General features: G+C 40.1%; 1 protein-coding gene across 2 annotated transcripts in view; it reads right to left on the bottom strand.

The window, feature by feature from the left end:
- The window catches only part of LOC105480873 (ubiquitin domain containing 2), a 71728-nt gene that overhangs the window by 7284 nt on the left and 37164 nt on the right, over positions 1-27280 (bottom strand). The window contains exons 2-3 of one of the 2 annotated variants that reach the window (XM_071098087.1): positions 20826-20927; positions 17606-17842 (exon numbers count right to left, since the gene is read on the bottom strand). In XM_071098087.1, coding sequence (XP_070954188.1) covers positions 17606-17780 — 175 coding nt within the window. In that variant the 5' untranslated portion in view covers positions 17781-17842; positions 20826-20927. The remainder of the gene's footprint in view (positions 1-17605; positions 17843-20825; positions 20928-27280) is intronic. The other variant, XM_011740070.3, reaches the window with a different exon arrangement.

Raw genomic sequence — 27280 nt, 5'->3', positions numbered from 1 at the left:
CAAAACAAAACACACACACACATACACACACAACAAAAACAGAATTACATATCCAACTTCAACTTCTCAGAAACGATGCAAATATACAGTGAAGTGAAATATCTAAAGCATAGAAAAACCCACCAACCTACCATTCTGTATGCTGTGAAATTATCCTTCAAAACCGAAGGAGAGGCTGGGCCTGGTGGCTCATGCCTATAATCCCAGCACTTTGGGAGGCTGAGGCGGGTGGATCACCCAAGGTCAGGAGATTGAGATCAGCCTGGCCAACATGGTGAAACCCTGTATCTAGTAAAAAATACAAAAAAAATTAGCCGGGCCTGGTGGTGGGTGATTATAATCCCAGCTACTCTGGAGGCTGAGGCAGGAGAATTGCTCAAAGCCGGGAGGCGGAGGTTGTAGTGAGCCGAGATTGCTCCATTGCACGCCAGCCTGGGGGACAAGCGCAAGACTCCGTTTCAAAAACAAAAAAACAAACAAACAAAAAAACCAAAAAAAAAAAAAAAAAAAACACCGAAGGAGAAATAATGACTTTCTCAGATAGACAAAAATTGAGTGAATGTGTTGCTCACAGACCTGCCTTGCAAGAAATATTATCAGATCTACAGATAGAAAGGAAAAGCACTGGAGAAGAAATAAGTGAAGGTAAAATAAGAACCTTTAAAAACATTTTTTTTTCTTATTTATTTTTAGAGACAGGGTCTTGCTGTCACCTAGACTATAACACACTGGTGTGATCATAGCTTACTGCAGCCTTGAACTCCTTGGCTCAAGGCTATCCTCCTGCCTTAGTCTCATGTGTAGCTGGAACTACAGGTATACTCCACCAAGCCCAGGTAATTTTTGTATTTTTTTGCAGGGGCAGGGTTTTGCCATGTTCATGTTGTCCAGGCTGGTCTCAAACTCCTGGGTGCAAACAATCCACTTACCTCGCTTGCTGGATTTACAGGCATGAGCCACCATGCCTGGCCCAAGAAGAAATAATAATGTTTAATGTGTATGCACCTAACAGCACAGCATCAAAGTATGTGAGGCAGAAACTGACAGAACTACAAAGAGAAAGAGATGAATCCACTATTATAGTTGAAGCCTTCAACACCCCCCAATCAGAAATGAACAGATCTAACAAGCAGAAAATCAGAAATGACATACTTGAATGCAACAATACCATCAATCAATTTAATGTAATGAATATGTTTAAAGTACTTCATCCAACAACAGCAAAATACACATTTTTCTCTCAAGTTCACATGGAACATTCACCGAGACAGACCACATTCTGAAACATAAAACATACCATAACAAAATGATATCATACAATGTCTGCTTACACCATAATGGAAATAAACTAGAAATCAACACCAGAAAGGTAGTTGAAAATCCATAATACATGGATATTAAACAATACATTTCCAAATAACACATGGTGTCAAAGAAGAAATCAAGATAAATTTAAATATATTTTAATTAAAGGAAAACAACTTATAATTTCAGGATGCAGCAAAAGCAGTGATCACTGGGAAATTTATAATGCCTGTATTAGAGAAGAAGAAATATCTAAAATCAAACAGTAAGTTTCCACCTTGGGAAACTAAGAGGATTGCCTGCCCCGGGGAGTTTGAGGCTGCAGTGAGCTGTGATCTCACTCCAGCCTGGGCAACAGAGTGAGACCTTGTCACAAAAAGAAAAAAAAAAAAATCAACAAAACCAAAAGCTGATTAAAAGGTTTTATTGACCAAAAGGTCAATAAAATTGGTAAACCTCTTACCCAGGTTAATCAAGAAAAAAAGACACAAATTACTGAAATGAGAGAGAAGACATCACTACAGATCCCACAATGTTGAAAGGATAATAAAGGAATATTATGAACAACTCTAGGCCTACACATTTGATAACCTACATAAAATGGACCCATTCCTTGAAAGACATGATCTGCCAAAACTCATACAAAACAGACAATCTGAATAGGCCTATATCTATTAAAGAAATTGAATCAATAATTAATAACTTTCCAAAACAGAAAACCACCAATTCCAGATGGATTCACTGGTAAATTCTATCAAACATTTAAGAAACAAATTATAACAATTCTCTACAATCTTTCTCATCAGACAGAAAAGGGAATACAGCATTCCTCCCTTTACTCACAGTTTGGCTTTCTGCAGTTTCAATTTCTCTTGGTCAACTGTGGTCCAAAAATATTAAATTGAAAAATTCAGAATCACACAATTCGCAAGTTTTAAATCGTTTAACTTTCTGAGTAGCATGATAAAATCTCTTGCCATCCTGCTCCATCTGGCCTGGGACATGAATCAACCTTTTGTCCAGAGTATCCATGCGGTATACACCACCTGCCCATTCATCACTTAGTAGCCATCTTGGTTATCAGATCAACAGTTGCATTATCGCAGTGCTTATGTTAAAATTACTCTTATTTTAGTAATGGCCCTAAAACACAAGAGTAGTGGTGCTGGCAATTTAGATATGCCAAAGAGAAGCCATAAAGTACTTTTTTTTTTTTTTTTTTTTTTTTTGAGACGGAGTCTCGCTTTGTCGCCCAGGCTGGAGTGCAGTGGCCGGATCTCAGCTCACTGCAAGCTCCGCCTCCCGGGTTTACGCCATTCTCCTGCCTCAGCCTCCAGAGTAGCTGGGACTACAGGCGCCCACCACCTCGCCTGGCTAGTTTTTTGTATTTTTAGTAGAGACGGGGTTTCACCATATTAGCCAGGATGGTCTCGATCTCCTGACCTCGTGATCCGCCCGTCTTGGCCTCCCAAAGTGCTGGGATTACAGGCTTGAGCCACCGCGCCCGGCCAAAGTACTTCTTTTTAAATGAAAATGTGGAGGTTCTCAAATAAAGAAAAACATCTGAATGTTGATATTGCTAAGATCTAAGATAAGAACAAATTTACCTGTGAAGTTGTAAATAAAGAAAAAAAATTCATGCTAGTCTTGCTGTGGCACTTCAAACCGCAATAGTTAAAACACAGTGAATGACAAGTAATTAGTTCAGATGAAAAAGGCATTACATTTGTGGGTGGAAGACAAGAAAAGAATTATGTTCCAATTGACAGCATTTAGGTTCAGTACTATCCACAGTTTCAAGCATCCACTGGGGGTTCTGGAACATTCCAAGACCATATCCCCCCATGGATAATGGGGGACCACTGTACTTCCTAACTAATTCTATGAGGCCAACATTACCCTAATACCAAAACCTACATTACAAGCAAAGAAAACTACAGACCAATATCCTTCATGAACATAGACTGAAAAATCCTCAACAAAATATTAACGAATCAAATTCAACACTGTATAAATAATTATACACCATGACCAAGTAGGCTTTAGTCTCAAGTATTCAAGACTGGTTCAACATATGAAAATCAATTAATTAATATAATCCATGATATCAATAGGCTAAAGAAGAAAAATCACATGATCATATCAATAGATGCTGAAAAAGCATATAACAAAACCCAACACTCATTATCAGTACTAGGAATAGAAGGGAACTTCCTCAACTTGATAAAGAATATCTACAAAAACGCTATAGCTGGCCAGGCACGGTGGTTCATGCCTGTAATCCCAGCACTTTGGGTGGCTGAGGTGGGCAGATCACCTAAGGTAGGGAGTTCAAGACCAGACTGGCCAACATGGAGACACCCCATCTCTACTAAAAATACAAAATTAGCTGAGCGTGGTGGCACATGCATGTAATCCCAGCTATTCAGGAGGCCGAGGCAGGAGAATCACTTGAACCTGGGATGTGGAGGCTGTGGTGAGCCAAGATTGTACCACTGCACTCCAGCCTGGGCAAGAAGAGCAAAACTCCATTAAAAAAAAAAAAAAAAAAAAGGCTCACACCTGTAACCCCAGCACTTTGGGAGGCCGAGGTGGGCGGATCATGAGGTCAGGAGATCGAGACCATCCTGGCTAACACGGTGAAACCCCATCTCTACTAAAAAATACAAAAAAAATTAGCCAGGCATGGTGGTAGGTGCCCGTAGTCCCAACTACTTGGGAGGCTGAGGCAGGAGAATGGCGTGAACCCAGGAGGCGGAGCTTGCAGGGAGCTGAGATAGAGCCACTGCACCTCAGCCTGGGCGACAAAGTGAGACTCCGTTTAAAAAACAAAAACAAAAACAACAAAAACCTTATAGCTAAGACATACTTAATGGTGAGAAGCTCAAAGCTTTCCTACTAAGACTGGGAAAAAGACAAGGATGTCCCCTCTCATCACCACTTTTTAACACTGTACTGGAAGTCCTAGCTAATGCAATAAAACAAGGCAAGACAAGAAAAGGTATAAAACTGCCTTTGTTTGCAAATGATATACTGTCTAGGTAAAAAATATGAAGAATCAACATAAAAGCTACTGGACCTAATAAGCAATTATAGCAAGGTTGCAAGATACAAAGTTAATATACAAAAGTCAACTGCTCCCCTATACATCAGCAATGAGCAAGTAGAATCTGAAATTTAAAACACAATTTACATTAGCACCTCAAAAAGAAAATAGGTATAAGTCTAGCAAAGTATGTATAAGAAATGAAACAATGACAAAAAAAAAAAACCTTGATAAAATAATTACTAAATAGAGAGAGCGTACATGTTCATAGACAGGAAGACTTAATACTGTCAAGACGTCAGTTCTTCCCAGCTTAGTCTACAGATTTGATGCAAATCCCAATCAAAATCCCAGGAGGTTGGGCACAATGGTTCATGCCTGCAATCCCAGTGCTTAGGGAGGCTATGGTGGTAGGATGGCTTGAGGCTAAGAGTTTAAAACCAGCCTGGGTAACAGAGCAAGGCGCCATCTCTACGAAAGAAATAAAAAATTAGCCAGGCATGGTGGTGTCTGCCCATAGTCCCAGCTACTTGGAAGACTGAGGAAGGATTTGCTTGAGCCCAGAAGTTTGAGGCTGCAGTGAGCTATGTCTGGGCCACCATACTCCAGCCTTGGTGACAGAGTAAGACCCTATCTATAAATAAATAATAAAATAAATAAATAAGTGAGCTAGTAAGTCATGAAAACACATGGCAAAAACTTAAATGCATATTTTAGTTAAGTGAAAGGCAAAACTACGAAGACAATAAAAAAGTTCAATGGTTGCCATGGGGTTAGGAGGGAGAGAGGGATGAATAGGTAGAACACAGAGGATTTTTCAGGACAGTGAAACAATTCTGGATGATACTATTAATGATGGATACATGTCAATATAAAGTTGTCCAAACCCACAGAATGTACAACACCAAGAGTGAACCCTACCAGCACTTTGGGAGGCCGAGACTGGCGGATCACGAGGTCAGGAGATCGACACCATCCTGGCTAACACGGGGAAACCCCGTCTCTACTAAAAAAGAAACAAAAAACAAAAAAACAAAAAACTAGCCAGGCGAGGTGGCGGGCACCTGCAGTCCCAGCTACTCGGGAGGCTGAGGCAGAAGAATGGTGTAAACCCGGGAGGCGGAGCTTGCAGTGAGCTGAGATCATGCCACTGCACTCGAGCCTGGGCGACAGAGCGAGACTCCATCTCAAAAAAAAAAAAAAAAAAAGTGAACCCTAAACTATGGACTTCTGAGTGATAATGACATTTCGGTGTAGGTTCATTTATTTTAACAAATGAACTACTCTAACGGTGAATGTTGATATTGGGGGAAGGCTATGCATGTGTGGGAGTAGGGGGTACATGGGAAATCTCTGTTTCTTCCACTTAATTTTAATGTGAACTTAAAACCACTCTAAAATAAATAAGGGAAAAATCCATACCATTTACTCAAATATGATTTGATTTCATTTTAAGTCTATAGGTTTATGGGTTACCCTCTTCCCAAATTAAATATCTGGGATCACAAAATATCAATAAAAGTAATATTTTACATTGTAGTCCATAACTATTACCGCAGAATTACCTATTCAAAGCAGACTGGCTCCTTTGTGGCCTAGACTCTTGAACAACATAATCCTAACCCTCCATTATTTAATGGCCCCAAATCTCTACTAAAGACAAACTGCACTGATAGTAGTGGTTTCTACCACACGACCTCTTTAGGACCTAACAAGGATCAATAGGAAACAATTCTTACATTCTAGAGTCACTGCATAGACATTTACTGATCATCTTGAAGTGTGTAGGGCATGTCACTGACACTGAGAAGGTTGTAAGAGAACCAAGGCTGTCCCTGATCTCCAGGAGCATATACTCATGAGCAGATACAGCATACCCATCACAGATTTTAGTACAAACAGATACAATGAAAATCAAACACAGGTGGTGAAACATCGCAGAACAGAAAAGTGACTAGAGTTGGTAGAGCCAACATGGAGGAATTCTGTAGAAATGGTGTGTTCTGGGCATGATTTTAAAGACACGGAATAGCAGTGAAGGGCATCCCAAGAAATAGAAATGATATGGAAATAATAATTACAAGGTAAACAGAGAATACCATGGGACCTTTTTGAAGTAGAATACAGAATCGATGATGTAAAAGTACTAAATAGGCAGTAATAGTGAAACCTGATAGTAGGGTTCAGGAGTTTAGGCTTAATACTACAGGAAATTACCAGAGGTGGCTAAAACAGGTAAATTAGATATTCAACATTCACCACCTTTTATATGCTACCAGATATTCTAGGTGCTAAGGTTGTGTTGGTGAACAAGACAAAGCCTGCTGACTGTTTTATCATCTATGTGAAGAGAGAAAGAATGACTGGAATCATGACTGCCTGACTACAGAAATGGAAAAAAAATTAAACTGAGAGATTTGAAGGTAACTGGCAGAACCAAATGATGGGTTAGATTTGATGGAAAACCAAAAGGAAAGAATCATGTAACTGGAAACTAGAATGACATAAAAAAATCATTTAGGGTTACAAGATTCTTTGCTTAGCTTTTAATTGCTCCAGGTTCCATGAGATGCTTCAGTTGAATTAGCTACAAGTAACTAAAGCAGATTGGGAAAAGTCAGGGTAAAAGAAGTTTGGAGAGTAATAATTTCCAACATACAAGATTTAACATAAAAAAGCAAACACTTGGCTGGGCACTGTGGCTCACATGGTCAGGAGTTCGAGACCAGCCTGACTAACATGGTGAAACCCTGTCTCTACTAAAAATACAAACATTAGCCGGTTGCAGTGGTGTGCTCCTGTAATCCCAGCTACTCAGGAGGCTGAGGGAGGAGAATCGCTTGAACCTGGGAGGCAGAGGTTGCAGCGAGCTGAGATCACGCCACTGCACTCCAGCCTGGGCAATGGAGTCAAAAAAAAAAAAAAAAAAAAAAAAAAAAAAAAAAAGCAAACACTCAGCAGTGTTTACTACTGCTAACCTTGTGTAAGCACTTTACATATATTAACATTTAATCCTCACAAAAGCACTATAAGCTAAGTCTATTCTACCCATTTTACAGATGGAAAAATTGAAGTAGAATCAAGTAACTTGTGTCCAGGGTCACAGAACTAGTAAGTAGCCAAGTGTATAATGTATAAGAGGTACAAGGATTGGTTCTCAGATTAGTTAATGAGAGGGAGAAAATGTACTTAGAACAAAAGGCAGAGGACAAATGCAAGGGATTAAAAAGTCAAGAAATGAATCACAAGGAGCAAGAAACCAACAGTGCCCAGTGGAGCCCAACAACGTATTTGCTAATGATGCCTACGACAGCTAAAAGAAAATGGAAGATGAGCCCAAGTTGGTCCAGAGGAAATGGTGGTGACTGAGAGAAGTTTCAGTGGTATGAGGCTGTCTCATCTACAGTATTTGAGAGGAGCGTGTGAAAAAAATGAGGCAGCAGAAGACAGACAGTGACATGGTTTGGCTGTTCCACCCAAATCTCATCTTGAATTGTAACCCCCATAAACCCCACGTGCTTAGGGAGAGGCCTGGTGGGAGGTGACGATCATGGGGGCGGCTTCCCCCAAGCTGTTCTCATAATAATGAGTTCTCACGAGATCTGATGTTTTTCATTTCTTTTTTTTCTTTTTTTTTTTTTTTTTTGAGACAGAATCTCACGCTGTGGCCCAGGCTGGAGTGAGGGGGCGCAATCTAGGCTCACTGAAACCTCTGCCTCCCAGGTTCAAGCAATTCTCGTGCCTCAGCCTCAGCCTCCTGAGATTACAGGCACCTGGCTAATTTTTGTATTTTTAGTAGAGAGAGGATTTCACCATGTTGGCCAGGCTAGTCTCAAACTCCTGACTTCAAGTGATCTGCCTTGTCTCTGTCTCTCAAAGGGCTGGGATTACAGATGTGAGCCACTGTGCCGGGCCAAGATCTGATGGTTTTATAAGGGACTCTTCCCCCTTTGCTCCTCACTCTTCTCTCTCCTGCTGCCATGTGAAGGCCCTGCTTCCTCTTTGCCTTCCATCGTGATTGTAAGTTTCCTAAGGCCTCCCCAGCCCTGTGGAACTGTGAGTCAATTAAACTTCTTTTCTCTGTGAATTGCCTAGTCTCCGGAATTTCTTTAAAGCACTGTGAAAATGAACTAATACAGAGAGGTTTGCTTAAAGAAACCCAGTATATTTAAACATAAAAGGGAAGGAACACTCTAAAAGTTGACAACATAGGGATTTTTCTATTTTTCCAAAATCACTTTTAGCTACATTTACACAATATTTTACAAAAGGTTTTAATTACCACCCACTGGCCACCAAGGGTGCAGTTCATTTAGCAATCACTAGTTTTAACAAAGTTCTAATTAGGATTGCTCAGATTGCTCACCTAACATCCTCTGTGGAAGGACAGGTTTTTTTTGTTTGTTTTTTGTTTTCTTCTCACAAACCTATTGTAGGCTTCATGTCCTAGCAGAGACAGATGGCCACTAGGCTAAATAAGTGCCAGGGCATCATTTCCCCAGGCCAGGAAGCCCTGAAAGCTCCCCATGGTAGGAAGAAAGCTGCCAAGTCTCCACCTTCTGTTCTGATTTCATACATAATTTTCTTCTATTTGTCTTTTATCTAGATGATTGGCTCAGATGTTTCTATTTTCCTTGGTCAACTGTTTTCTTCCACGATTATTTTAAATTATGCCTCAAAATATTCCACTAGAAAATTAGAAAGATAAAACTAAATTAGATGACAAATAATACCTTTACTAAATGTCATTAGGTCTAATGCTTTATACTCTTTTTCAAGCAATCTTTCAGGTTAGAAAGAAAGATGTATTTTTCAGCATTTAAAGGCCTGTTTATCCCTCTGTGCTCTCACTCCCTTAAGACTGTAGCTCAGTGTGAAAAGTTTTTACCACGTGAGACTTGCATCACTACATGAACAGGTTTGTAAAAGTTAAAAATCAATGTTGGCAAGGGTGTGGAAATGTTTGTTATCTTGACTGTGGGGAGTTTTACAAGTATATACATGTCAAAGCTGATAAGATTGTCCACTTTAAACATGCTGTTTAGTGTACTTCAATATACCTTGATAAAGTTAACAAATTTAATATTTAGATCACATTGGCAATCTGGTATAGAAAACCATCCTCTCAAAATGAAAGAAGGGGGCAATGTTCTAGAACACCAAGGTTTTTGTAGCACTATGGGTCTCTTCCAAAGCCTGTAGGAATAAATGTCTTTGCTCCTGACTTCTCTTTTCTGACTCAGAAGGCTTATTATTTATTTATTTATTTATTTGAGATGGAATCTTGCTCTGTCGCCCATGCTGGAGGACAGTGGCATGATCTCGTCTCACTGCAACCTCTGCCTCCTGGGCTTAAGCAATTCTCCTGCCTTAGCCTCCCCAAGTAGCTGGGACCCCAGGCACGTGCCACCAACCCTGGCTAATTTTTGTATTATAAACTCTTCTACTTCTTAGCAACCATGCCCTGCTATGGCAAAGGAAAGCCTTAACATTTGAGTTGGAAATTGCTTTAGAAAGAATGAGAACACTTAAATGATAGAATGAATGTAAAGGAATGAAAACAGTGGGGTTCAGGCAGGGCACTCAAGCCTGATAGAGGGACATAAGATTCCAAGAGAAGCACTGAGATGTGACAGGAGCAATGGCTTTGGAGTCAGTCATACAATTTGAATTTAGACCCTGATTTTGGACATGGTGGGTCTATTTCCTCAAGAATTATAGTACCTCCCTGATGAGGTTGTTGTAAAGATTAAATAACATGCACGTGAAAAATTGCCTAGTACATATAACAAATCCATAGAAAACACACAATAATGTTGGCTCTCTTCTCACAAGTTTTAAATCTCAGAATCAGACTTACAGGGGAACACTCACCAACAGCAATGTCACAAAGGATCCAGGTTTCATAACATTTGAGTCTATGGCTTCATGTTTCACGGTGATTTCCACAAACCTGAATCACGCTAATGTCCAAAGGGCCATCAAAATTATCCTCCACCCAGATATTAGGTGCAGTTTTTCAGGATTGTAGGGATGCTAACAAATTACAGGCTCTCTCATGCAAACACTTTGCTAGGAATTACATATATCAAGTTTATATTTGGCAATCAGGCTTTAGAAGCAGGAGGTCTAGCTATCTCAAACTACCAAATCAGCCATCAAGACTGTGGCATTCAGAAAACTAAGTCCATCATCTCTTAGTTGAACATAAGTGAACATAAGTGAAAAGTGGCTTAACCTGTATACGTATTGTTGATGTCATATGACAGTCAAATCATGATTAAGAGCTTGTGTAACACTTCGCCACAGTTTTAAGGGGGACACTGATCTTTAATTTTCAGTGCTCCAAAAGGGGCAATGGAGCAGACTAGAAGCACCTGAACACAGTGTTCTTGTAAAGCTGATCTGGCTTTACAGAAGTAGAAGTCAGTATAACATACTCCCTGGGACCATGTTAGAAATAGAAACCCTGTGTTCCTCTACCTCCACTACCCACAATGGCATACAAAGGAGGTCTTTTTCATTTCTAAACCCTACAATAGCAAAAATTCCATCTCCTGTATATCTTCATGCCTTCATTCCTAAGCTTTATGTTTATGAATTATCAATTAATTTTGTTAAATGACAAATTCCTTTTTTTTTTTTTAGTAGAGATGGGGTTTTACCCTATTAGCCAGGATGGTCTCCATCTCCTGACCTCATGATCTGCCTGCCTCAGCCTCCCAAAGTGCTGGGATTATAGGCATGAGCGACTGTGCCTGGCCAAATGAAAAATTCTTTTTTTTGAGACAGTCTGGCTCTTGTTGCCCAGGTTGGAGAGCAATGGCACACTCTTGAGAACCTCTGCCTCCCGGGTTCAAGCGATTCTCCTGCCTCAGCCTCCTGAGTAGCTGGGATTACAAGCATCTGCCACCACGTCCAGCTAATTTTTGTATTTTTAGTAGAGACAGGGTTTCACCACGTTGGCCAGGCTGGTCTCGAACTCCTGACCCCATGATCCACCCACTTCGACCTCCCAAAGTGTTGGAATTACAGGCATGAGCCACCGCGCCAGGCCTGAAAAATTATTATATGAACCTTTAAAGTCCACACCAAAATTCATGGCCTGCTTCTTAATGGGCATCTGAAACACCTAAGGAAAATAGAAACAAGACTTACACACATGGATTTCCTGTTTATGTCTTAAGAGAATCTGCTTTTTTCCTTTTAATATTAACAGTTTACCATTTTAAAGTATTCTACATAGTGTGCAAGGGAACTAAAACATTAGACATAGACCAAATACTGAAGATTACTTGTGCAATCACTTTACAGAACAGGGAGATGAAATGACTTGTCCGGGGCATTGAATTGCGTTAGTTACTGTTAGATCCAAAACTTGATTTCAAATGCCAATTTCATGACTTATACTTTGGAAGAATGATGCAACCTCTCTGTGCTTCAGTTTTCTGATCTGTGCAAAATGGGGATTGTTGTAGGTGATTATTACAGGCATAAGAATTAAATGTTAATTCAAAACATGAGGCTGGGCACAGTGGCTCATGCTTGTAATCCCAGCACTTGGGGAGGCCAAGTCGGGTGGATCACTTGAGGTCTGGAGATTGAGATCATCCTGGCCAACATGGTGAAACCCGGTCTCAACTAAAAATACAAAAATCAGATGGGCGTGCTGGTGCACACCTGTAATCTCAGCTACTCGGGAGGCTGAAGCATGAGAATTGCTTGAACCCAGGAGGCAGAGGTTGCAGTGAGCTAAGATCGCCTCACTGCACTCCCGCGTGGGTGACAGAGCCAGACTCCATCTCCAAAAAAAGAAAAATAAAATAAATAAATGAATACATACATACATACAACATGAGTTTCGAGTATTTTATTACTGATTCTCAGTCCAGTGTTCTTTTCATACGTTGGTTCCTTACACATAACATGCTCTTTATACTATTTGTAAGTGCCTTTGTTGTTTAAAAAATTAAATTTTATTATACATAACACATATTTAATATATTTTGAGATAAAGAAGAAAACATTCTGGGGAACTCCTTTCCCACCCATGTAACAAACTCTGTGAAAAGAGAAATAAAAAAAGTTAAGTCTTCTAAGAATTAAGTTTTTCTACCTCCCATACCCCTTAAGGGTTAAGGACAAAAGAAAACAGGTCCTCAAAAGCTGAACTGAAGAACTGGCGACATTTAGCTATAAGAAGTATGAATAAAATCGGGGTTAAATTTCTGTTTCCCAGTAGAAAAGCATGTTTGAGTAATAGGGAGCAGCTAGCTACTCCATCTGTTCAAGGAGGGTAAGAGGACAGCTTTTACATTTGAATCGCTGGGATATGGAAAACATGTTAGAAAAAAATACTCTAAGAATTATGAGATAATTGTAGATGCTAAACAAATCAACAACTACCTTTCTAGAAAACCAGGAGGTAGAGGAAGGGAGTAGGCAATTCCTAAAATCTTTTTAAATCTTTTATATCATAATTACAAAAAGCATTAAGTGTTTATCTTTACCAGATACAGTTTCTGAATAAGCTTTCACTGAAAATTACTGAATAGTATACTATTCACTACACAGCAAATGTGTGAGAAGTGTAAACACTACTTGTTTTTTCTTACCCTGTTTATGCTAATTTGGCAAATCACTAACCTATAACCTGGTTTCACTGGTAAACTACTATATTAAGAATGTTTTTAGGATTTCTAGGTAATGGCAAAATAGCAATCAATGAGAAAAAGGAAATAAGCTCTTTAAGAAATGTAAGACAAGGAGTAACAACATGCTGTGCAAATCATGAACAATAAAGCTCATATAGGACAGGAAAACTGTGAAAGGGGTACCAGGTATCAAAATCACATGGGGAGCTTTTTCCACAATACATGTTCATACCATTCTCAATATGAGTCAATTTCCAGAATGAAAATATACCGTATGTGTAAATATAACATTAACAGGTAGTTATGACAAGTTCCCTCTTACTCTCCCCATTGCCACTTGAGAATAAACTGAAGACTTATTGTTATTAACAGAGGAAGATAATTAAAAAGTGTAATGTTATTTTGTTCTCCAGCCTGGGTGACAAAAGTGAAACTCCGTCTCAAAAAACAGATAATTTAGAAAATGATCAAAATCTATAAATTCAGAATTTTGGTGCAGGGAACTGGGAATTTATGTGTTAATTTCAGAGTTCAAGAAATAAGATCATCAGCACTACTATTTATTAAGTGCTTTTTGGATACCCAGCACTCTGATCAGCAACTTACATGTATTACTACTACATTTAATCAACATAACCATCCCAAGAGGTAGACAGTTCTTATCCATATTTTACAGATGAGAGAATTGAAGCTTACAGAAGATGTGATTTGCTCGAAGTCACACAGTTGCAAGTAATACAGTAGGGACAGAAGTAAGACGAGATCTGATATCAAAACCTGAACTAAGTAATAGTCAAGTCTATGCAATAACTTAAACTTAAAATACAAAGTGCTTTGGGTAGCACAATGCAATGTGCCCAAAGTAAAATTTCTATTTTTTTCTTTTTTTTTGAGACAGAGTCTCGCTCTGTCGCCCAGGCTGGAGGGCAGTGACGTGATCTTGGCTCACTGTAAGCTCCGCCTCCTAGGTTCACGCCACTCTCCTGCCTCAGCCTCCCGAGTAGCTGGGACTATAGGCGCCCGCCACAACACCTGGCTAATTTTTTGTATTTTTAGTAGAGACGGGGTTTCACCGTGTTAGCCAGGATGGTCTCGATCTCCTGACCTCATGATCTGCCCGCCTCGGCCCCCCAAAGTGCTGGGATTACAGGCGTGAGCCACCGCGCCTGGCCCAAAGTAAAATTTCAAACATGTAATTACACAAAAAAGATGGAAAGAATTTCAGCAATACCACTAAGCCAGTCTAGGTAAAAGCATGGAATAGCCTAGTTATAAACTGACGGTGAGCTAGAGTGTATGACAAAACAAAATTATAAGGTCCAAGAAATATTGACAAGATTCAGATATGAACAAAAGAATTCAATCAAGGGTACCAATGACAATATTAATACCCAGAAAGTTATCACAGAGTTCTGAAAGAGAAAAACTCAGACATTGGCTTGATTATTCCACACTTAAGCAGAAAATATTCCTTAAACACAGAAGGGGACTAGAGGGGCATCTAATAATTCTCGAATTTCTGAGAGTAATTCTCCCTGATCTGTTGGTAGGTGGGGCTGCCGGGAACATTTTCTTGGCAGTTTACATAGATAAGCAGAAATGAGGGACTTCGGTCTTCCGTGACCTGAGCCCACATCCGATAGGACATGCATAAGCCCCGGCCTTATGTGCAACAGAGTTATTTTGCCTCCATGAACTTTTAAACGAGGGTACAATATACAGAATGCAACCAGGTATTCCAGCAGGTAATTATAAGTACAAAATAAGAAATTAAAAGTTCCAACATTCTGGATCTCACGCAATCACACATACATGACTCTTCTTCCACCCACGTGTAGGTCTATACAACATATATTCTCCTCAAAAAATAGAAGATATAGACATCAAAAAGAGAAGGATGATAAAACTATTTGTAAAGGAAGACCCCTTCCCTTTATATTATATAAAGGTAGTAGATGAAGACGATAATTACAAAACTGAAAAAGGTAAATGGACTAAGATGATGCCCACCACCTCCCAACTCACAATCACATAAAGGTAAAGAATTTAGAGACTACCCATGAAAACTGGGACTAAAGACTCATACTGAGGCCAGGTGCAGTGGTTCACGCCTGTAATCCCAGCACTTTGGGAGGCCGAGGCAGGCAGATAGCTTGAAGCCAGGAGTTCGAGACCAGCTTGGCCAACATGGTGAAACCCCGTCTCTACCAAAAAAATACAAAAATTAGCTGGGCATGATGGCGAATGCCTGTAATTCCAGCTACTTGGGAGGCTGAGGCGTGAGAATTGCTTGAACCTGGGAGGTGGAGGTTATAGTGAGCCAAGACCACGCCACTGCACTCCAGCCTGGGCAACAGAGTAAGACTCTGTCTCAAAAAAATAAAATAAGTTCCAAACAAACAAACAAACAAAAAGGACTCACGGTCATAAAAAAAGTCACACTGAAAATGGCATTCTATCATAAATTCTCCAAATGTAGGAGGGATCACTTTTACACATGTATAGAAAAAGTGATCCGTGGGTGCTCAATAACATTAGTACCACAAGACTATGCTAATAAACTTTCATAATAAAGAACAGGCAGCCATAAAAAAAGGAATGTTTCTTGGAATCACAATTAATCAGAAAATTAATTTGGAATTAATTTTGGTGATTTGGAATCTGGCAAGGATACAGTAAGTTAAGTATCTTTTGGCCAGGCACAGCAGCTTATGCTTATAACCTCAGCACTTTGGAAGGCCAAGGGAAGAGGACTGCTTGAATCCAGGAGTTCGAGACCATCCTGGGCAACACAGTGAGACCATGCCTTTCCAAAAAACAAAACAAAACAAAACACAAAAAGCAAAACGTAGCCAGGCATGGTGATGCACGCCTGCAGTCCCAGGTACTTAGGAGGCTGAGGTGGGAGGATCTCTTGAGCCTGGGAGGTCGAGGCTGCAATGAGCCATGATCATGCCAGTGCACTCCAGCCTGGATGACAGAGTGAGACCTGTCTCTTAAAAAAAGGGACTTTGGGCCGGGCGCGGTGGCTCAAGCCTGTAATCCCAGCACTTTGGGAGGCCGAGACGGGTGGATCACGAGGTTAGGAGATCGAGACCATCCTGGCTAACACGGTGAAACCCCATCTCTACTAAAAATACAAAAAACTAGCCGGGCGAGGTGGTGGGCGCCTGTAGTCCCAGCTACTTGGGAGGCTGAGGCAGGAGAATGGCATAAACCTGGGAGACGGAGCTTGCAGTGAGCTGAGATCGGGCCACTATACTCCAGCCTGGGTGACAGAGCAAGACTCCGTCTCAAAAAAAAAAAAAAAAAAAAAAAAAAAAAAAAAGGGACTTTGGGGCCGAGCGCGGTGGCTCACGCCTGTAATCCCAGCACTTTGGGATGCCGAGGCAGGTGGATCACAAGGTCAGGAGATCGAGACCATCCTGGCTAACATGGAGAAACCCCGTCTCTTCTAAAAATACAAAAATTAGCCAGGCATGGTGGGGAAGCTGAGGCATGAGAATCACTTGAACCTGGGAGGCGGAAGCTGCAGTGAGCTGAGTGCACCACTGCACTCCAGCCTGCTGGGCGACAGAGCAAGACTCTTGTCTCGAGAGAGAGAGAGAAAGAACAGAATAAAATAAAATAAAAATCTGTCATTTGACAGAGTGAAAGGACATAAAGCAGGTGGTTAAACAATGAAAGTCACTGTTCCTCTAAGAATATAGATAAAGGGAGATACTGGGGATTAAAACAATGAAAGTATCATAATGAATAGAAATCAATGCAAGGTGGTTATTACATAGATCTGAAAAGACAACCTTGAAAATATTAACTTGAAAAACTAAAGAGAATACTGAGAATATTAATACAGAAATAAAAAAATGTAAATACAAAATTAACACCTAAATCTCAATGTAGCATGAAAAATTTTCATATGTTTCTCATCAAGGAGAACAAACAAGAGTATGTACAAGGCACCAGCATATGCACATCCCTGGAAACACTCAAAGCTTATGGTTATCCTTAAAAGAGTCACATTCCTACACCAAAGAGAGAAGTTCCGAATAATGCTCAGGGCTACAATCATGGAAAATTGTCCTTAAAAACATGTGGGACTCACTTCTAAGTTTGGGTTTGCTTATTACGCCAAAAATAGGCTTGACAAGGAAGGATAATGACTAAAAGGAGCAACCTCTGAGTCTCTACAGCTCACAAAATCTAAACTGAGACTCTATCTCTAGCGCTGCTAGGAGGAAACCAGTGAAGTGGAAGCTCCAATAGATTGGCAGGGGGATGAGGCTGGTGAGGTGGGGGTGGGAGGGTGGAGAGAAGAGGTCTTCCTCGAGAACTAGGTTACACGGAAACTTTTTAGATGATCAAGAGTTCTTTTCTGAAATTAAGACATATTAAAAAACATATATATATATAAACACACAAAGTAAAACCTGTCTCCACCTGAAAGATGTACAAGAAAAAAAGAGGAATGCTATTCCTTGCTACATTAAAAAAAAAGAATAATTCATAGCAAAGGAAAAAAAACTCTCCCATTTGGTTTCTTGCTATCAGAAACAAAGCTGATTATGTTCCTTCTGTCCTTGAGGAACACCAAACCTACCATGTGGTAATGTTATGTTTGCACCATCAATGATTGCTTGTGCGAGTTCATGATCATTGCTCTCAAAAGCATGTGCAGCAGCCTTCAAGGCATCCCATATCTCTTTCCGGCCTTCAAAAGCTGGTGCGGTATCCCAAAATTCATCCCTCTTGCTGCGTAGTTGTCCATCTGTCATAGGGTAATCACTTTTCCATTTTGGTTTCTCTTTTTTCAAAGGCTGGTTACGACCTAGAGCAACTGAGAAGAAAAATAAAAGACTGAGATCAAAACCAAATTTTATAAAATATGTATCAAAAGTTATCTGGTCATTCCTCTTTTGGATTATTTCATCAAAATTGCAGCCAAAAATTTGCCTGCTAATTTGTGCATTCTGAAATTCCTCTAACACATTTTGGAACTACAAAAGTGAATAGAGACATTGGATTGCTCTATGCAAAACAAATTGGTAGCTCTTTTCCACTCAGTACACCCTCTCCACAGGATCACTAAAAGAATTACAGGCTGAGTGCAGTAGATCACACCTGTAATCCCAGCACTTTGGGATGCTGAGGTGGAAGGATTGCTCGAATCCAGCAGTTCGAGACTAGCCTGGGCAACATGGTGAGACCCCATCTCTACAAAATACACAAAAATTAGTCTGGCATGTTGGCATATGCCTGTGGTCCCAGCTACTTGGGAGGCTGAGGTGGGGGGATAACGTGAGCCTGGGAGGTTGTGTTTGCAGTGAGCCATGATCACACCACTGCATTTCAGCCTGGGCGAGAGTGAGACCTCATCTCCAATAAAACAAAACAAAACAAAAAACCACCAGAGAATTATAGTTGTAACGAATGTACCACTCTGGTGGAGGATGTTGATAATCAGGGAAAGGAGGCTATGTATGTGTAGGCACTGGGGGTACATGGGAAATCTTTGTGCCTTCCTCTTAATTCTGTTATGAATCTAAAACTGCTCTAAAAATTTTTTTTTAAATACAATGAAAGTTTTGTTTTGTTCATTTTAAAAGAACTGCCTAGAAGATAAGTGTTTCATCAGACTGTAAGAGCAGGATATGAGTGTCAAGAGACACCATAAGAGAGGCAAGATACACTGGGGAAGCCAAAAGACAATAGTAGCTTGGACACATGAAACCAGGAAGTAGGAACTGAGAAAATCCAAAGAAGCAAAAGACTGCTTTTCAGTTTCCAGAGAAAGAAGAGCCAAACCACCAGAATCATGAACAAACTGATTAGAGGAATGCTTCCTCTAGCATTCTACTCTCTGGACTTTAGTCAAGGAACCGTAAGTACCCTTCTCTGGAACTCAAACAGGAACTAATTTACAAAGGGTAGAATCAGTACTTTAGTTTTTTTGAGGAACTGGGAATAAAAGAGATAATCTTTGATGCTAGGCCAAGGGATTAGGTCCGAACCACAAGGAGCAGAAGAACTACAATACCGTACCGTAGTTTCAACCCAAGAGAAGAAGAAAACAGAGGGCAAGTGGCAGCATCTCCCCTTAGAGAATGTTACGTAGTAGTAGCGCTGAAACAAGTCTGACGCAGCATCCTTGCACCCAGACACCTATCTGGTGTATTATCTGTGATCTATTTCCATGGGTCATACTGACCTACAGAGCCATTCTTATTTATGGCTCTGTAAGATTATACAGTGCCATTGATAGGAAATAGTTTGATAGATGGGATAGAATATAAAAAGAAAATTGAAGCTGGATGAAAAGATAAGAGTGTTGGAAAAGAGTGGGTGGGAAATAAATGACAGAGCGGGTGGGAAGGAGAGAGGGTGTGTGTCAAAATTCAATGTTCTATATTTAATTGCAGAAAGAATACCAATTTTAAAGAAATTACTCTCAAACTGGTTCTAAAGCATCCATGAAATTGACTACTCCCTCATTGGCCCAGGGCCAGATGAAATTTGGGCTACGCAAAACAGAAAATAAAATGACTCCAGACCCTGGGCTATCTCTACTCTCCAGGCTATACTCTCAGATGATAAGATCAATAAAGACTGCCATGTCAGGTCTCTTCTGTCCTCTCCCCTCAGGGTGGCACACCAAAGGACTAGCTGTTTTCCACTTAAAACACTCAGCATTAACTCAAATACTTTTTGCCCTCTAACTTGTCCTAGTGAAATGCAAAACAGGTGAGTTCTGCAAAGGTGAGGAAGCAGAACAGGAAACCCATCCATTTAGTAGCAGAGCTGCAAACAGAATCCAAGTCTCTTTATTTAATCAACAAATACGTACTGAGTGTCTACTGGGAGTAACACTACAGATGCGCCTATTTAATTCAAATGTGAGAAACACAGTCTACACTAATGATTTTTCCCTACCTCTTCCAAATAATACAGATAATGCAGCTAGAGCATAGTTCTCTAGAAGATGTTCAGAATCTGGTCTGATAACAACCCACTGATTGCACCAACACGATGGAATCCAAGGTAGACTTTATTTTCTGCTACATTATCATTTAGATGAGTTAGAGACAGTTTACGGACAACACTCAGCTTACTGACCAGGAAGTGGAAGATGGCACAGTTAAGTAGGTAGACTCAGTAAGATATTTATCTGAATAAAGTTTTTGTCTTCCTGAGTATTTCTACAGAATTATCTGGCCTAATATGCATTAAATGCACGAGACATAACTCAGTATAATCTTTCCTGTCATTCTGAGAGAATTACAGAGCACGGACAAAAAACAACAAAACCTCTACAGAAGAAATCTCAGGACCTAAAACTAAAGTAAATGAAAGGAAGAGGCCTTTGAAAAGAGGAAGCCAACAGAAAAACAATCATAAGGGTTCAAAGTACCTTGGAAAAATTGTAAAACACCTTCCTTACAAATGTGAGGTAGGTTCATTTCACCTCTCTCCATTTGTACTAAGCATAGAAGAACAAAGTCCCACAAAAAGAATAGATGATGCATTTATGTTGCTTAAGGAAAATCATTCCAAATGCATTTTCTTTATCTTTAATTTTAAAATTTTATTTATTTGAGACAGAGTCTTGCTCTGTCACCCAGGCTGGAGTGCACTGGTACGACCCGACTTACTGCAACCTCCGCCTCCTGGGTTCAAGTGATTCTCCTGCCTCAGCCTCCCGAGTAGCTGGGACTACAGACCTATGCCACCATGCCCAGCTAATTTTTGTATTTTTAGTAGAGACGGGGTTTCACCATATTGGCCAGGATGATTTCAATCTCTCGACTTCATGATCTGCCCACCTCAGCCTCCCAAAGTGCTGGAATTACAGGCATGAGCCACCACGACAGGCCCCAAATGCATTTTCAAATCTACATGCTGTCAAAAGTTTCATAGTAATCATCCTGCAAAAGACAAAATAAATGTTTATGACATGAAAGATTACTTTTGTTTGCCTATTTCTGCCTGTATAATAAACATAAGTAATACAGAATATCTATCTATAGACTATCCACTATTAAAATGATTAAATCTTTGTAACATAATTACTTTAGTCAAACCACAGAGCAGTGCAGAATTTTCACTACAAAATCTGAGGTTTCAAGCTTCATGTTAAACTAAATGATTAACCCTTGTTAAATAAGTAACTGGGAAAAAACTTAGCATTTGGCAAAAGCATTTGAACTATCCTCTTGTGAAAACATGAAAATATTAGAGTTGTTAAGAGGACTTAAGTTCATATTCATAAACCACTCATAAAAACTGCAAATAAATGTTTGCTAAATAAGTAAAAATGAACTTGGCGGTACTGTATGAAATAACATCTGTAAGTCCTTTGGCAAAAATATACAGGCTTTCTTTTCAGAATTTCCAAATCCCTTCCTCAAATGTTAAATAAATGTCCTATGATTGACATGCACTTCCTTGTGCCTTATCAGAGTACACTTTATAGGCATTTGTTCACCAAATCTTATCCTCTGAGTTCAGGTGGTGCCACAAACCTGTATTTCTGAAAATGCAGTACTTGGACATAGATTATCAGCCTGGCAGCTAAGTACCTCATATTTGTACCAAGCCAACATTTTTTTTTTTTTTTGAGACGGAGTCTCACTCTGTAGCCCAGGCTGGAGTGCAGTGGCCGGATCTCAGCTCACTGCAAGCTCTGCCTCCCGGGTTCACGCCATTCTCCGGCCTCAGCCTCCCAAGTAGCTGGGACTACAGGCGCCCGCCACCTCGCCCGGCTAGTTTTTTGTATTTCTTAGTAGAGACGGGGTTTCACCGTGTTAGCCAGGATGGTCTCGATCTCCTGACCTCGTGATCCACCCATCTCGGCCTCCCAAAGTGCTGGGATTACAGGCTTGAGCCACCGCGCCCGGCCCAAGCCAACATTTTTGTAAGATGTGGAATATATATATACTCAACTGGATTTCATTTTATGCTCTGAAACTTTCCGTTTTATCTGCTTCACACATCTTCTGACTGCTGATACCAAAAGAGAGATGCTTGGTATCATTCATAGCATATAGGACTAGGTACCATGCTCTAACAGTGAAGAATTTAAAGACAGGAAACATCTTTTATTCCCCAAATTTCTGCTTCTCTATCCTTAAATTGCAGGTAACCACCCATCTTTAGTTCTCTATGAATTAACATGTGAGAAATAAAAAGTCAATAAAGCAATCTAATGTTAAACTACACAATCTATATTAGAAAATATCCTTTCCCCTTTCAATCCACATTTACCACTTCTTTCAAAACGTGTCCAAAAGTCATCTTTTTCTCAGAAGCCTCTTAATCATATTCACCCACTCTTTATCTTTCCTTGTAATCTTTAAACACTTCTTCCCACTCTGTAACAAATACATAGATCTAACACACAGAAAACCCAAGTAAGGCTTGTTTCTCAGATCTAAATAACACATAATTTTAAATATTTTTACTACATAATTTAAAGCATTCTACCAAAAACTCATTTTAACATTGGTAAAAAACAATCAATTTTGAAGTTAAGTATGATTATAATTGTTTTCCTATTTTGGGTTCCTCTTTTAAAAACCTTGATTTAATGATGGAACTCTTCAAATGAAGAAAGAAGAGGCCATAATGCATGGATAAGGTAAAAATATCAAGATGACTCAAGCAACAGCTTTTAACAGGTTGAAAACTGGAAGCATCAGTTTCCATAAGACAATAGCATGAGGGAAGAAATGGAATATTAGAACTCTTCCGTAATAGACGGTGCTAAACTAAAAGGACACTTGCAAATATTTTCACGTAAATTTAGAATGCACTATATATATACATATATACATACATGCATAATACATATATTCCCTTTATCTAAAGCAACTAACTGCCAAAATAAAAATAGGGATATGGGAATTAAAATGCCAACATCAATATGATATCCAAATCTTCTCTACTGTTTGAGAATTTAAAGGGAGAAGAGACCTTAGATTGTACAATCCAACCTTACTGACAGATAGGAAACTAAGATGCAACAAGGATGGCTTAAAATAATGAGCCCGTACTAGAACGCACATGCCCAAATTCAAAGTCCAGATCTCACTGGGCGCGGTGGCTCACATCCCAGCACTTTGTGGGGCTGAGGCAGGAGGATCACTTGAAGCCAGGAGTTCGAGACCAGCCTGGCTAACACGGTGAAATCCCCCCGCCTTTTTTTTTTTTTTTTTGAGATGGAGTTTCACTCTTGTCGCTGGAGTGCAACAGCATGATCTCGGTTCACTGCAACCTCTGCCTCCCAGGTTCATGTGATTCTCCTGCCTCAGCCTCCCAAGTAGCTGGGATTACAGGCACCTGCCACCACGCCTGGCTGATTTTCATATTTTTAGTAGAGACAAGGTTTCACCATGTTGGTCAGGCTGGTCTCGAACTCCTGACCTCAGGTGATCCACCAGCCTTGGCCTCCCAAAGTGCTGGGATTACAGGTATGAGCCACTGTGCCCGGCCTGGTGAAACCCCATTTCTACCAAAAATACAAAAATTAGCCGGGCGTGTGGTAGGCACCTTGAATCCCAGCTACTCGGCAGGCTGAGGCAAGAGAATCACTTGAACCTGGGAGGCAGAGGTTGCAGTGAGCTGAGATCACACCATTGTACTCCAGCCTTGGCGACAAGAGCAAGACTCCGTCTCAAAACAAAACAAAACACAGTAACAACGAAGTCCAGATCTCTCTTTCCATTACAGCACTCCATGTCTTACTGGGCTGCTTGTTTTTACACAGCAAACCAAGAACAAAGATTCACTCTAAATAAAGCATATGCTGAATTGTTTTTCTACAGAAATGATCCATCCATGGGCTTCACTATGGCCAACGGAATGGTTATCACCGGACAAAGGTACTTAGCATCTATAACAAATTAAGAGACTAAGGATCACATGTAGGAATATCTGCCTAGACATGTTAGATACACCATCTTCAGTGCTATAATTGTATTAAAAATGAAATAAAAATGAACTTCTGCCATGCTTATATCCTAAAGCTTACCAATTGAAGCATAATAATTTTAAAGGCATTTATATAATTTCAATGTTTTTGAGGTAGCTTCATTGGGGGGAAAAAAAAATCAACATAACTTCATAATGACTTCCTGGCCCTGATCCTCAAGAGTGTAAGTCCCCTTACCAATGATCTGAGCATACAAACAGGCAACATTTTGTAATCCCTACTGCAACATTGTATGTTCTGAGACTTTCCCCCCCAACTTTTTTTTTTTTAACTATAGTTCTCAGATTTTACAAGACTTTTTTTTTTTCTTTTTTCTTTTTTTTGAGACAGAGTCTTGCTCTGTCCCCTAGGCTGGAGTGCAGTGGCGCTATCTCAGCTCACTGCAAGCTCTGCCTCCCAGGTTCACGACATTCTCCTGCTTCAGCCTCCCGAGTAGCTGGGACTACAGGCGCCCGCCACCTCACATGGCTAGTTTTTTGTATTTTTTAGTAGAGACGGGGTTTCACGGTGTTAGCCAGGATGGTCTCGATCTCCTGACCTCGTGATCCGCCCATCTCGGCCTCCCAAAGTGCTGGGATTACAGGCGTGAGCCACCGCACCAGGCCAAGACTTTTCTTAATGGGTGAGTCTTACTAAAAGTATTATGAAAGCATACAATTAAGTCTTCCCCACCCCACAAAACTACTTTATTGAGAAAGATAGTATATAAAATTGGGACTAAGAATATGGTCGCCTAGGCAGTTGGGTGTGGTAGCTCACGCTTGTAATCCCAGCACTTTAGAAGGCCAAGGTAGACAGATCACTGGAGACAAGGAGTTCAAGATCAGCCTGGGGAGCATACTGAGACCCTCGTTCTATCATAAATATATATATATATATTTATATATTTAGATTTATATGTATAAATCTATATATCTATAAATATATGTAACTATATAAAAATCTAAATCTTATTTAGATTTATATATATATAAAAGAAAATGATCACCTAACATGAGACCACTGCAACTTTTAAGTAGTATATAAACTCTAAGATGGTTTACTTTACTGGTTGGGGGCAATGGCTTTATCATGAGTTACATTTTTTTTTTTGGATTGTAGAGAACTTTTTTTTCTTTCAATTCAAGAGGAAGAAGGAACACACATAAATCAAGGATGTTGGCTGGGCACGGTGGCTCACACCTGTAATCTCAGCACTTTGGGAGGCCGACGTGGGTGGATCACCTGAGGTCAGGAGTTCGAGACAAGCCTGGCCAACATGGCAAAACCCTGTCTCTACTAAAAATACAAAATTAGCCAGGCGTGGTGGTGCGCGTCTGTAATCCCAGCTACTCAGGAGGTTGAGGCAGGAGAATCGCTTGAACCCCAGAGGTGGAGGTTGCAGTGAGCTGAGATCACGCCATTGCACTCCAGCTTGGGTGACAAGGACGAAATTCTGCTCAAAAAAAAAAAAAAAAAAGCCCACTATCTCTACTTTTAACACTATTTGGAAACAGTGTTAGATGCAAAATGAGACAGAATAAAACAACTAGAAGTTTAAGGACCAGAAATAAATGAAACTAGTTCTAGTTGCAGATAATATATTAGTTGCAGATAACACATCACATCTGCAATTAGATATAATTAGATTATATATATAATTGCAGATGGTATAATATAGTTTGATATCTGGTAGGGCCAGGTATTATAAAACCTCTATAATTGAAAGTATAAGGCTTTTCTGACACTTGTTCTCACTATGGTAAATAAAAAAGTCTTTTTGAAAAGAAGTATAAGGCTGGCTGGGTGTGCTGGCTCATACCTCTAATCCCAGCATTTTGGGAGGCCAAGATGCAAAGATCACCTGAGCCCAGGAGTTTGAAACCAGCCAACCTGGCCACCATGGCAAAACCTCGTCTCTACAAAAAATACAAAAATTAGCCAGGTGTAGTTGTGTATACCTGTAGTCCCAGCTACCTGGAGACTGAGGTAGGAGGATCACTTGAGCCTGGGAGGTCAAGGCTGCAGTGAGCTGTGATAGTGCTACTGCACTTTAGCCTGGGCAACAGAGGAAGACCCTCATGAATGGCTTGGTGCCCTTCCCATGAGATCTGGTTGTTTAAAAGAATACAGCACTTCCTCCCCTTTTTTTCTCTTGCTATGTGATACAATGGTTCCCCCTTTGCCTTCCGCCATGATTGTAAGCTCCCTGAGGCCCTCAACAGGAACAGAGGCCAGTGCCATGCTTCCTGTACAGCCTGTAGAACCATGAGCCAAGTAAAACTCTTTTCTTTATAAACTACCCCGTCTCAGGTATTCCTTTATGGCAAGGCAAACAGTCAGATTAATACACTATAATATTGTTGTCATACCTAAGAAAAATTTTAAAAAAAATATATCATCTATCACAAAGTCTTATTTAGATTTATCCACTGTCCCAAAATGGTTTTCACACCAAGTTCCAATCAAGGCTTATGTGCCGTCATTTGATGTAGGCCAGTGTTTCTCAGCTGGGAATGGTTTTGCCCTCCAGGGGATATGGCAATGTGTGAAGACATTTTAACTTGTTCCTTTACCCTTTGTATTAATCTACAAATAGAAAGTTAGGTTTAGAAGCTTTATTAGAGTCAAGTAAAACATTTTGAGTAAGAATTCCTCAAATATGTCTCATACTCTTTATGTTGCCACACATGAGAAGGCGAAGTTTTGCTACTTGGTTAAGGCAACTGAATGTCAAGCCTATGGTATAATTTGTCTTTGGCAATTACCAGTACATGGGGTGATCTCTGACATCTTGAATATTCTGTTACCCATGATGCTTTAGTGTATCTACTGATGATCCTTAACTGAAACAGCTATAGGGTTGTAAAAGGGTGATTCTTCTAAGTAGTTTATATAATTGAAGTTCCACAACACGACTACAGACTGCATGTGTGTCCTCACAAAACTTGTGTGGTAAAGATCTAATACCCAATGTGATAGTATTTGGAGGTGGGGCACTGAATGGGACTAGTGACCTTTTAAGACTAGAGAGGAGACATGGTTTTATCTTGCCACGTGAGGACACAGTAAGAAGATAATTGTATGTAAACCAGGAAGATGGAGGCCCCCACCAGATACCAAATCAGCTGGCACCTTGACTCAAACTTTCCAGCCTCCAGAATTGTTAGAAACAATTTTTTAATTTTTATTTATTTATTTATTTGAGAGGGAGTTTTGCTCTTGTCGCCAAGGCTGGAGTACAATGGTGTGATCTCAGCTCACTGCAACCTCTGCCTCCAGCGTTCAAGTGATCCTCCTGCCTCAGCC

This window comes from Macaca nemestrina, chromosome 6 (genome assembly GCF_043159975.1).
Source record: "Macaca nemestrina isolate mMacNem1 chromosome 6, mMacNem.hap1, whole genome shotgun sequence".
Classification (NCBI taxonomy): Eukaryota; Metazoa; Chordata; class Mammalia; order Primates; family Cercopithecidae; genus Macaca; species Macaca nemestrina.
This window is presented reverse-complemented; position numbering and strand designations above follow the sequence as displayed.